At 41.9% G+C, this 13,312-nt stretch overlaps 1 protein-coding gene across 1 annotated transcript in view; it reads left to right on the top strand.

The window, feature by feature from the left end:
* The first annotated feature begins 1,513 nt into the window (after positions 1-1,513).
* Positions 1,514-13,312, top strand: part of pnp4b (purine nucleoside phosphorylase 4b) — a 31,571-nt gene continuing 19,772 nt past the window's right edge. Inside the window, exons 1-3 of the mRNA XM_060920840.1 lie at positions 1,514-1,581; positions 4,987-5,159; positions 11,556-11,659. Coding sequence (XP_060776823.1) covers positions 1,514-1,581; positions 4,987-5,159; positions 11,556-11,659 — 345 coding nt within the window. The remainder of the gene's footprint in view (positions 1,582-4,986; positions 5,160-11,555; positions 11,660-13,312) is intronic.

Below are 13,312 nucleotides of genomic sequence, written 5' to 3'. Positions count from 1 at the left end.
GCTTCATTGTTGAATCAGAGGTGACATCAATGAACTGTTCCTCCTCTGATGTGCTGGAGTCGGCAGGTGGTGTTGCACTGAAGGGGTCACAGATCCAGTCATATTCTTTGGGATCCTGCATCAGGAAATATTTCTGGAAATGGTTCTGAAGGGCAGAGATGTGTGCTTTCATGCATGGGATCACTGTGTTCTGCAGTTTGTTGTCTTCAATGAATGATTTCAGGTTCTCAAATGAGTCCACATTTCCAACCTTCACTCGCTGCAGCCACATCTCAAGTTTTCTGGTGAATGATGTGATTTCATCTGCCAGATGTGGGAGGTGTGTATTTGTGCCCTGCAACTGCAAATTCACTTCATTGAGTTTCAGAAACATGTCACTGAGGTATGCAAGTTTCATGAGGAACTTCTCATCTCATTATCTGTAGCCGCTTTATCTGTTCTACAGGGTCGCAGGCAAGCTGGAGCCTATCCCAGCTGACTACGGGCGAAAGGCGGGGTACACCCTGGGCAAGTCGCCAGGTCATCACAGGGCTGACACATAGACACAGACAACCATTCACACTCACATTCACACCTACGGTCAATTTAGAGTCACCAGTTAACCTAACCTGCATGTCTTTGGACTGTGGGGGAAACCGGAGCACCCGGAGGAAACCCACGCGGACACGGGGAGAACATGCAAACTCCGCACAGAAAGGCCCTCGCCGGCCACGGGGCTTGAACCCGGACCTTCTTGCTGTGAGGCGACAGCGCTAACCACCGTGCCGCCCTCATGAGGAACTTGTTACAGTAAAATTTGTGGGCAAGATCATTGCCCTCTTCATTCAAAAAGATGCGGATTTCATCTCACAGTTCAAAGACCCTGGACAGCGCCTTCCCACGTGACAGCCATCGGGACTCGCTGTGAAACAGAACAGCTGTGTGGTCGGAGCCCATTTCCTCGCACAGTGCCGAAAAAATCCGGGCTTTGACAGGTCGTGTTTTGATGTAGTTGACGGTGGCAATAACGTCGGTCATTACATCATTCAGCTCGGGACTCAGCTGTTTAGATGCCAGTGCTTCGCGGTGTATCATGCAGTGCGTCCACTGCACATTGGGGGAGACACGCTTGATGAGCGCTTGCAGCCCTGCCCGTTTCCCAGCCATAGCCTGCGCCCCGTCAGTGCAGATCCCCACACAGTCCTCCCATTTCAGGTTGGCCTCTTTCAAGTAAGAGTCAGTGATTTTAAACATTTCTTCTGCTGTGGCTCTGCCAGTAACTTTTTTGCAGAAAAGCAATTCCTCCCTCATGTCATCTCCATCTATGAATCTGACGTAAGTAATTAATAAACAGTCTTTGTTACTGTCAGTGGCTTCATCCATCTGAAGAGAAAAGCGGCTGTCACGCACTTTGTCATTAAGCTGCTCCTCTATGTCCTTTGACATGTCATAAATGCGCCTGTCGATGGTGTTGTTGGACAGAGGAATAGCCCTTAGTTTGCTGGCTGCAGTGTCATCAAGCATAGTTGATACCATGGCCATAGCACAGGGAAGTACTTATTCCTCCACTATTGTGTGTGGCTTTTTACACTGTGCCACTCGGTAGGCAACTTTATATGAGGCGAGTTGAGCATTTGCCGGTACGGATGCAGCTTTAGTAAATAGGGACTGTTGAGCATGGCAGTTTACGAGTTTTTGTCTGAAAAACTCAACTGGCTTGTCTTTGTGCTCTGGATGTTTTGTCTCCAAGTGGCGTCTTAGCTTGTTCGGCTTCAAGCTGTCACAAGCTAGCACTTTAAGACAGACAACACACTGCGGTCTCTCCTCATTACCCACCGTTGTACAGGTGAAGCCAAAGACAAGATATGTCATCATATTTTCTTGTCTTTGCCTTGGAATGAACTTGCTTTGGAAGCACATTTGGCAATGCTTCATCCTCTGATTTGCATTTAAGTGGGAGCCCCCCGCCCCCCGCCAAATATTTCTCCATGTTATGCTAGCAGTGTAATTTATTGATTGATTAATTCATTCATTCCATCCGTGCCCCACGCCCCCCCTGGGGGGCGCGCCCCCCCCCTTTGGGAACCACTGCTCTAGCCCATTCCTATGACGACTTATGAATTTTTAAAGAAATAACTGAAATGTTCAATTCAGCCGCTAGGGGCAGCCAAAAAAAGCAACACTGACATAAGAGATCAGGAAATAAACAACACATTTTAGCAACGTGCCCAGATATGCTGTCTGATTCCATGAATGGCAGTCTTGCCTCACCACTATTAAGTTGCTATCAAAATTATCAAGCGTGATACCCCCATTAAGCCCTGTGATGACCTGGCGACTTGTCCAGGGTGTACCCCGCCTTTCGCCCGTAGTCAGCTGGGATAGGCTCCAGCTTGCCTGCGACCCTGTAGAAGGATAAAGCGGCTAGAGATAATGAGATGAGATGAGATGAGATGAGATGAGATGAGATGAGATACCCCCATTACCAAAATGTCTTTGTCAAAAAGAAGAAAAGTTGATGTAGAGTGCAGAGTTTTCCAGGAAAAATGGACTGAGTATTATTTATTCACAGAGGTGAATACAAAACCAGTGTGCTTGGTATGTAATCAACAGGTTGCAGTGCTCAAAGAATATAATATTCAGCGCCTCTATGAGACTCATCATAAAGAAAATTTTCACAATTTGTATGGACAATTAAGAAAAGAGAAGATAAACAAATTGTTAGCTGGTCTGAAGAAACAGCAGTCTGCATTTACTCGCAGCCGTGAGGTCAATGATAGAGCAGTGAAAGCTAGCTACCTTATTGCAAACAAGTTGGTGCAAGCATCCAAGCCATTTTCTGATAGTGAACTTGTGAAAAAATGCATGCTGAAGGCTACAGAAGTTGTGTGCCCTGAAAAGCCATCTACCTTTGCCAACATTAGTGTGGGGAGTTGGTTCAGGTTGTCAGATGTAAAAATGTATTCACTCAACTGTATAAAAATAAACCAGTTGTTTGAGAGTGAAATGCATTTTATTTCAAATCCATTGGCCTCTCTGTGAATAAATGTGTAATAATCTAGATCCCTTGTGATCAGTGATTATGTAGGCTACAAATGTAGGCTGAAGCATAAAGCATAGCCTACTGAAAAAACAATGCTAAAGATTTGGAGTTGACAAAGGTTATTTTGCAATTATTTTACTGGTTCGGCCCACTCGAGATCAGATGGGCTGTATGTGGCCCCTGAACCAAAATGAGTTTGACACCCCTGCTCTAAACTGACCGTAAGTGTGAATGGTTGCTTGTCACTATGTGTCAGCCCTGTGATGTTCTGGTGACTTGTCCAGGGTGTACCCCGCCTCTCACCCATAGTCTGCTGGGATAGGCTCCAGCTTGCCTGTGACCCTGCACAGGATAAGCGGTTACGCATAATGTATGGATCTAATCTAATAAACTAATTTTTTAAAATAATAATAATAATAATTGGGTGGTTTTGATATCAGCATGGTGGCACAGTGTTGCCACCTCATAGCTCCAGGGTCCCTGGTTCAATCTTCAGCTCATATGACTATCTGTCTGGATGTTCTCACTGCATCTGCATGGTGTTACTTCCAAACCCAAACCAGTAGCTGGACTGCCGATGTTTAGTTGCCTCTAGGTGTGAATATGTGTATGCATGGTGCCCTACAATGGACTGGTGTCCCATTCAGAGTGTGCCCACTGTCTTCTGTACAGGGTTTCTGGGATAGACTCCAGATCCACCACAACCCTGTCCAGGATAAAGCAGTTACTAAAGATGAATGAATGGATGGTTTTGATTTTGTACTCATTCTTGCATTATGTAGATATTTTCTCCTATCTGACCTCAAACTGAATTTAATCTTGTATTGTGTCTCACATCTCATCTCATTATCTCTAGCCGCTTTATCCTGTTCTACAGGGTCGCAGGCAAGCTGGAGCCTATCCCAGCTGACTACGGGCAAAAGGCAGGGTACACCCTGGACAAGTCGCCAGGTCATCATAGGGCTGACACATATGGCCCTTTTCCACTACCCTTTTTCAGCTCACTTCAGCCCACTTCAGCCCGACACAGCTCGCATTTCGACTACCTCAGAGCAGCACGACTCAGCTCGGTTCAGCCTTACTCAGCACCCAAAACTCACACGGTTTTGGAGTAGGGCTGAAGCGAGCCAAACCGAGCCGAGTGGGGCTAGGGGCGTGAGGAGACACTCCCCTGTGCACTGATTGGTGAGGAGGAGTGTCCTCACACGCCCTGCGAGCACGCTGGGATTTGTAAACACCGTAAACCCGGAAGAAGAAGAATTATGAATTACGAGAATTTCTGAAGCCTTATGCGCCTCACCTCATCTATACACTCTTGCCAGTATCTGTTGGCGTTGTCAGCGACAACAAGCCACAGCACCAAGACCAGCAACACTAATGACTCCATGTCCTCCATGTTTATTGTTTACTATCTGGGTCGTGAGACTACCGCTTAAAAGGTCACTGATGTCACTGTTTGCGCCGCCTAACGACATCACGTGACGTCCACCCACTTTCGCAAACTCCACCCAATGTGTCCACCCACTTCCAGCCAGCACGGTTCAGCACGGTTGTAGTCGAAATGCAACTCCAACAGCCCCACTCAGCTCGACTCAGCCCAACTCAGCCGCGTTGGTAGTGGAAAAGCGGCAATAGACACAGACAGCCATTCACACTCACATTCACACCTACGGTCAATTTAGAATCACCAGTTAACCTAACCTGCATGTCTTTGGACTGTGGGGGAAACCGGAGTACCCGGAGGAAACCCACATGGGGAGAACATGCAAACTCCACACAGAAAGGCCCTCGCCAGCCACGGGGCTCGAACCCAGACCTTCTTGCTGTGAGGCGACAGTGCTAACCACTACACTACCGTGCCGCCCGTATCTCACATCTGTATCTGATAATTAAAAGTAAAATCTTCATCATCAATTTAATTATATCATATCCAGCCTGTGATTACTCTCTCCTTTCTGATTCAGTTGCTGCTCATTTGATGAGTGTAAGCTAGCCACAGAGTGGCTACTGAGCAGGACTAGACACCGCCCAAAGATAGCTGTAATATGTGGCTCTGAACTCAGCTTCCTTGCAGAGAGCGTCTCCAATAAGCAGGCCTTTCGCTATGAGGACATCCCCAATTTCCCTGTGAGCACAGGTATGTGTGGCCTTTATTGAAGCCTGTTATGTAAGTCTCAAATTGATTACTACAGTCATAAATGATCCACAGATTTACACAAGTCAGTGCCTGAATACCACTTATTGTATACTAACCCTTAAATTAGATTTCATTATTGACCTTGACATCTGTAAGTGGGGGGGAAAAACAGCATTTTTATTTAAGTCATGTTTGTTTGGGTTTTTTGTGGGGTTGTTGTTGTTGTTGTTGTTTTCTTGTCAATTTGAGCTCATATAGTATCTGATGAGACAGGGGTCTAAAAATGTTGATATGGAAATAAACCTGAAGAATTTATTTATTCAGATGTGCAGAGGGAATGTGGATGAAACCAGCTTGTGTTATTACCCACAACCTAAAGTAAATTTATTCTAATTTATCTTATAAAAAGGAAGCAGTCAAGGTATGGGGCTGTTGGGAAAGCTCAGAGCCTGCAGTAAGGTATACAGGGGTTTGGCTGTGCCTCTCATGTTGTTGTGGTTAACAAATCATGCCCAAGTCTTGGTAAAATGAGCCATGAATTCATGAGAATTAATAACTACTGGCCATGAATAAAATATGACAACTTGGGTAAAAATAGTCCCTAATCTCTGCCAGAGGGGGTTCTTATTATGATATCTTGGACACATTTAAATATTTATGTAGTGAAGTGAATAATCTTGATAAGTGTTAGAATGCACATAATGATATTTGTGTGTGTGTGTGTGTGTGTGTGTGTGTGTGTGTGTGTGTGTGTGTGTGTGTGTGTGTAGAGTTCATTCTGAATTAATGAAATATCATGAGTTTAAAACTTTTAATGATTGTGCCAAACAAAATGCAATGGGACTGCAATAGTTTTAGTTGTTTCTGATTCTGTAGTCGGTTGAGGCTTATCATTTTTTTAACCGATGCCTAATGACTACACTGTGATAACAGCTTTTAATTATGACTGTTTATTTAATGTTTTACTCAGCTTGTGTTTTAGTGAAATATTTATATTACAGTTACTACACCAATCTGTTTTCCCATTTTTAATACAACAATAATAACAGCAAGCACTAAGACAAGTTTTGTCATGGTAATACGAAAAATCTGTTATGTCTGTGTCCAATGCATTGAGTGTAAAAGATACATTAGTACATTGAATCAGAATGTTTAAGAAGTTTCAGTGTTGATATATACTGTAAGATACTGTACTTAGAATCAGATCATTAGATCTCTAATAAGTTCAGTAAAATCAAGTAATTGTACATAAGCTTAAAATACTTAATACTGATTTTATTCAATGTGCATTTTAAATGGCCTCAAAATGACCTTCAAAAAACAAAACATTTTAACATAATTAACAAATTAATTTTGCTAACTTTTCTCATTATAACAATTGTTTTAGCACCCTGAAAATAACAAACATATGCTGATTAAGCTGTTAATATGCTCATTAACTCTGGGATTTAAAAAAATAATAATTAAAAAAATTTCATGGTTACAATAAAGCAATAACCCCCTTTCTGGAGCCATCTGTCAATCCTCAACGAAAAATGAAGCTCCTGGAGCAGCAGCGGTAATGATCCAGCTGCTGTCTCATAACAGTGTAGATTTTAGGGCTAAGCAAATCTCAGAAGACAGAATTCAAGGGTGCATCTGAACAGGCTGGGACTAGTCAGGTGGTGAAATACCATTTTGCTCATTAAGCACTCCCCCCCCCCCCCCCCCCCCCCCCCAAAAATATGAAACTAATGATAGTAAAGAGCACCTTATTGCATTCCCTATGGCCTCAAGCTCACCAATAATATTTAAAGCTGGACACACTGCCCATATTAACTGGAGTGGAGGTCATGACTGAATAAAATAAGGATACCAATCTAGCAGATTATTTAATTTATTAATGCATCACCGAATGATGTCCAACAAATACTTATTTTAGTTGGTGTGTGACAATTATGGCTTCAAGATGAAGCATACCAACTTATTGTTATATTGCTTCATACATCATGTCGTATTAGTCTGGGAACAACACATGAAACAAGATGTGTCACAAACAATGCAATGCAGTGTAGTGCACTGATCATCCTGAACGTAATGCAATGCAGTGAAAGAGGCACTGATCATCCTGCATGTACACATTTTTTTTTTACTATACCTCAGTGATATTTCACAGTACACACAATAGCTTTTCAAAGTTTCAGCCAATCTACTGATTTACCTACTAATATAAGTTCTTGAAAATCGTATTCACTTTACGTACAGTACTCTGTAAAAGTCTTAAGCACCCTATTTTTTTTCATACAAACTTTGTTATAGATTTCTATTTTATGACTTCTACATTATCGAGTCAGTACAACAACATTTTAGAGTTCCAAACGTTCGTTTTCCAGCACAAAATTAATTGTTACAGAAAAAAAGTTTGTATCTAAGCAGCGTATTACATAAGAGACCACTTTTCAGATTAAAAAAGAAAACATAATGAAGGCTACCGGGTTTTGGTGCAAAATTAAGAAGCAAGTGTGACAGTCAAAGTGTCCAGAAAAACTGTGGCTGGTTCTGCAATATGCTCAGTAAAACCTACAGCTCATTTCCTTATAAAACTGCACTAATTATCACCCCAATTCCAAAAAAGTAGGTACGCTGTGTAAACTGTAAACAAAAACAGAATGCGGTAATTTGCAAATCATGGAAACCCTATATTTCATTAAAAATAGTACAAAGACAGCATATCAAATGTTGAAACTGAGTAATTTTATTGGGGTTTTTTTTTGGGGGGGGGATTATATGCTCATTTTGAATTTGATGTCAGCAACACGTTTCAGAAAAGTTGGGACGGGGCAACAAAAGACTGAAAAAGTTGTGTAATGCTAAAAAAAACTAATTTGGTTAATTGGCAATAGGTCAGTAACATGACTGGGTATAAAAAGAGCATCCCAGAGAGGCTGAGACTCTCAGAAGTAAAGATGGGGAGGGGTTCACTGCTCTGTGAAAGACTGTGTGGGCAAATAGTACAGCAATTTAAGAATAACGTTCCTCAATGTAAAATTGCAAAAAATTTGTGGATCACAAAATCTATGCTGCATAATATCATTAAAAGATTCAGAGAATCTGGAGAACTCTCTGTATGCAAGAGACAAGGCTGAAAACTGGCATTGGACGCCTGTGATCTTCAGGCCCTCAGGAGACACTGCATTAAAAACAGATATGATTCTGTAGTGGAAATCACTGTATGGGCTCAGGAACACTTCAGAAAACCATCGTCTGTGAAAACAGTTCATTACTGCATCCACAAACGCAAGTTAAAACCAGATATAAAGAATATCCAGAAACCACGGGCGATTGCTCTAAGACAACGAGGGAGGCTCAGCCTCCTCTAAAAATGCCCTTATAACTTTAATGTGTGCGTGAGTTTCTCCCCCTCATGACAGCGCGATGCAGCGCAGCCTCAGTGGGCTTCAATGGCATTGGGAGCTCTGCGCTTTCAATCTCAAAATGCAAGACGATTATTGGACAAATACTGCGAAAACGCCCACCCACGGACTCCCATGGACTCCCAGCCTCAGTGGACTTCAGTGGCATTTGGGAGCTCTGCGCTTTTCAATCTCAAAATGCAAGACGGTTATTGGACAAATACTGCGAAAACGCCCGCCCACGGACTCCGAGCCTCACATGGGAGGGACATGGCAGTTTCCGCGAGGAGACTGGTGATTGGTGAAAGCGGCCGGATATTTTCTTTGATTGACAGCTTGTTTCAACTATAGACAGGCAGCGGTACAGTGTTGCCAGATTGGGGGTTTCCCGCTCAATTGAGCGATTTTAAGTGCATATTGGCGGGTTTTGAACATATTTTGGGCTGGATAACGTCAGCAGTAACTGGCAACATCAGTTCAGTCCCATGCGGATTCGCAAGTGCTGTATTGTAAGAGATCAGCTTACATTTCGATTTCATTCATTACATACGGTTTCTACCAGCTTTTTTAGTTTGTATATATTTTCATTGTAAATAAAGTGTAAATATAGTGTTGTCAAGTTTGCTATCTTAGTTCCAGAAATTTCGTTTATTTGAGTGACTGAACTTGAACTTGAGGGGGCTAGTCAGCTAGCAAGAAAGCTGCGCACGGATGCCAAGCATTGTTGATTTAATTTTGGCGAAGCCATTTGCCAGTCTTCCTTTCGAGGAAAAAATTAAAATTAAAGAGCAGGGTAGACCAACGCCTCAAACTGACTTGGTGAAAAAGGTAGGGAATAATACTCGTTCCTTTCAGCTCTCCTGGTACGAGAAAGTGAATTGGTTAACAGCAAGTGACCCACATCAACAACAGTAAATAGGCTACTTTAGTAATATGTCATGGATGGACCAAAAATATAGAATCTATTTAAAATGTTTATGCTGAGTATATTATATTGGGGGGCGGCACGGTGGTGTAGTGGTTAGCGCTGTCGCCTCACAGCAAGAAGGTCCTGGGTTCGAGCCCCGGGGCCGGCGAGGGCCTTTCTGTGTGGAGTTTGCATGTTCTCCCCATGTCCGCGTGGGTTTCCTCCGGGTGCTCCGGTTTCCCCCACAGTCCAAAGACATGCAGGTTAGGTTAACTGGTGACTCTAAATTGACTGTAGGTGTGAATGTGAGTGTGAATGGTTGTCTGTGTCTATGTGTCGGCCCTGTGATGACCTGGCGACTTGTCCAGGGTGTACCCCGCCTTTCGCCCGTAGTCAGCTGGGATAGGCTCCAGCTTGCCTGCGACCCTGTAGAAGGATAAAGCGGCTAGAGATAATGAATGAATGAATATTATATTGGAATATATATTTTTCTGGATATGAATTAAACACAGCTACAATTTGGAAAACATTTTTAAACAAAAACACAGCCGAGAACATTTCACACTACAGACCTGGATTAAAAGTGAAGGGTTGTCAAAATTGTCAGTAAAACATTTCTCAGTCAAAATAAGTAAAATATAGGGAAAGTGTCATTGAATGAAATGTGTGGCACCCAGCTCTACTGCTGAGGTTCCTGACAAAGAGCTGCTTTCAATAATGATCAATTTTTAAACAACATGCCACAATTTTAAAATATAAAATGTGAAAATATACCCCCCTTCCCCCAACACCACCATCATGTATATTGGACAGTAGGCTAATGGGCCAAAAGAACCTGTTATTTCACAGTTTGTGACGCTGCCAACAATCAGCCAGATCAGAGGCAAGAGTATGGGCAAAATTGATGTGTTTTTTCTTTTAAAATCTGGAAATATCGTAACCGACCAGCCTCCCCTGTTTGAAAGACTACCAGCCGCCACTGCCAGAAACACCACCACTTCCTCTGGGCCCAAGCTCTTTTACAATGGACTGAGGCGAAGTGGAAAATTATCCCGAGGTCTGACGAATCAAAAGTAGAAATTCTTTTTAGAAATCATGAACACCCCGTCCTCCAGGCTAAAGAGGAGAGGGACCATCTGGCTTGTTATCAGTGCACAGTTCAAAAGCTAGCATCTGTGATGGTATTGAGGGTGCATTAGTGCACATGAAATGGGTAGCTTGTATATATGGGAAGGCATCATGAATGCTGAATGATATATACATGTTTCTGAGCAATATGCTGCCATCCAGACAAAATCTTTTTCAGAGAAGGTCTTCCTTCTTTCAGCAAGACAATATCAAACTGCTTTCTGCACATATTAAAACTGCATGGCTCCATAGTAAAAGAGTCCAGGTGCTAAACTGGCCTGTGTGCAGTCCAGACCTGACTCCCATTTAAAACATTTGGTACATTACAAAGCGCAAAATATAGCAAAGGAGACTCCGAACTGTTGCACAACTGAAATTGTATGTCAGGCAATTATGGGACAACATTTCTCTTTCAGAACTACAACAATTGGTCTCTTCAGTTCCCAAACATTTACAGAGTGTTGTTAAAAGTAGAGGTGATACAACATAGTGATATACATGCCCCTGTCTCAGCTTTTTGAAACATGTTGCTGACATCAAATTCAAAAAGAGCATATATATTTTTCAAAAAAACAATATAGTTTCTCCGTTTCAACATTTGATTTGTTGTCTTTGTACTATTTTCAGTGAAATATAGGATTTCCATGATTTGCAAATGATCATATTTTGTTTTTATTTACAGTTTACACAGCGTCCCAACTTTTTTGGAATTGGGGTTGTACCTGAAACTACTTTTTTTTTTTTTAAGCAAAGGGTCGTCTCACACCAAATATTGATTTTGTTTCATTTATTATGGCTTACTGCTGTTTATAGTACTTTTTTAATGTTGAAACATTTCATGTCATTATTTTTTATGCCATTTTTGGTCTACAACATTTCTTTACATGTGCCTAAGACTTTTGCACAGTACTGTATATGCTAATGTGAGAACTATAAATGGTCAATGGTGCATCTCTTTCCTGTGTGCAGTTCCTGGCCATGATGGACAGCTTGTGTTTGGACATGTAAATAAAAAGCCTTGTGTCTTCATGCAGGGCAGGTTCCATCTATATGAGGGTTATTCATTGTGCAAGGTGAGTCTGAACTCTTCATGCCCTTAATTCTAATGCCACAGCAGTTATTTGACTCCAGGACATTTAGCAGTGTAAATAACATGCATTTGCATTAGATCACATCGAATCACATGATTGAAATTGAAGACATCCTCCATAAATGTGTTGCTCAGCTTACAGAAAAGATACACATTTTCCTTTACTGTCTTTAACTGTGATGTAGTATTGTAAAATCCCTGTTCATAATCTTCAACAAGGTTGTGCAGTTTTGTTTTTTGTTTGTTTTTACTTGTTTTTTTTCATCATACTGTGTGTATCATGGGTTAGCCCATGTAAGCTGTTCAACTCCTAATGAATGCAGGTAGATGTGGCATTTATCTCTGTAAGCTGTTGACCCTGGCACTCTTTCTGATTCCACAAGGACAATTGAACCGAGGGAAAGCTACTCCTATCTGCAAAACAGAATGGAGTTGGCACGTCGAGTATGGCTCATTAACTTTATCTGTCACAATCAGAAGCCATGCTGTATAAATATAGAGAGGACAACCGGAGGCTGCTGATATTGGAGAGAAATAAACTGTTCTCCACACACAAGCATGAAGGGGATAGGTGGATATGAGTGTAGAATTATAAAAGCAAGACTTAACAACAGAAATCTAAACAATGTTGTCATATACAGTGGTGCTTGAAAGTTTGTGAACCCTTTAGAATTTTCTATATTTCTGCATAAATATGACCTAAAACATCATCAGATTTTCACACAATTCCTAAAAGTAGATCAAGAGAACCCAGTTAAACAAATGAGACAAAAATATTATACTTGGTCATTTATTTATTGAGGAAAATGATCTAATGTTGCATATCTGTGAGTGGCAGAAGTATGTGAACCTCTAGGATTAGCAGTTAATTTGAAGGTGAAATTAGAGTCAGGTGTTTTCAATCAATGGGATGGCAATCAGGTGTGAGTGGGCGCCCTGTTTTATTTAAAGAACAGGACTCTATCAAAGTCTGATCTTCACAACACATGTTTGTGGAAGTGTGTCATGGCACGAACAAAGGAGATTTCTGAGAACCTCAGAAAAAGCGTCGTTGATGCTCATCAGGCTGGAAAAGTTTACAAAACCATCTCTAAAGAGTTTGGACTCCACCAATCCACAGTCAGACAGATTGTGTACAAATGGAGGAAATTCAAGACCATTGTTACCCTCCCAGGAGTGGTCGACCAACAAAGATCATTTCAAGAGCAAGGAGTGTAATAGTTGGCGAGGCCACAAAGGACCCCAGGGTAACATCCAAGCAACTGAAGGCCTCTCTCGCATTGGCTAATGTTCATGTTCATGAGTCCACCATCAGGAGAACACTGAACAACAATAGTGTGCATGGCAAGGTTGCAAGGAGAAAGCCACTGCTCTCCAAAAAGAACATTGCTGCTCATCTGCAGTTTGCTAAAGATCACATAGACAAGCCAGAAGGCTATTGAAAAAATGTTTTGTGGACAGATGAGACCAAAATAGAACTTTTTGGTTTAAATGAGAAGGGTTATGTTTGGAGAAAGGAAAACACTGCATTCCAGCATAAGAACCTTATCCCATCTGTGAAACATGGCGGTGGTAGTATCATGGTTTGGGCCTGTTTTGCTGCATCTGGGCCAGGATGGTTTGCCATCGTTGATGG

The sequence above is a fragment of the Neoarius graeffei genome, chromosome 5, assembly GCF_027579695.1.
Source record: "Neoarius graeffei isolate fNeoGra1 chromosome 5, fNeoGra1.pri, whole genome shotgun sequence".
Lineage (NCBI taxonomy): Eukaryota > Metazoa > Chordata > Actinopteri > Siluriformes > Ariidae > Neoarius > Neoarius graeffei.
The sequence above is the reverse complement of the archived record's forward strand: the minus strand, read 5'-3'. Positions and strand labels throughout refer to the sequence as shown.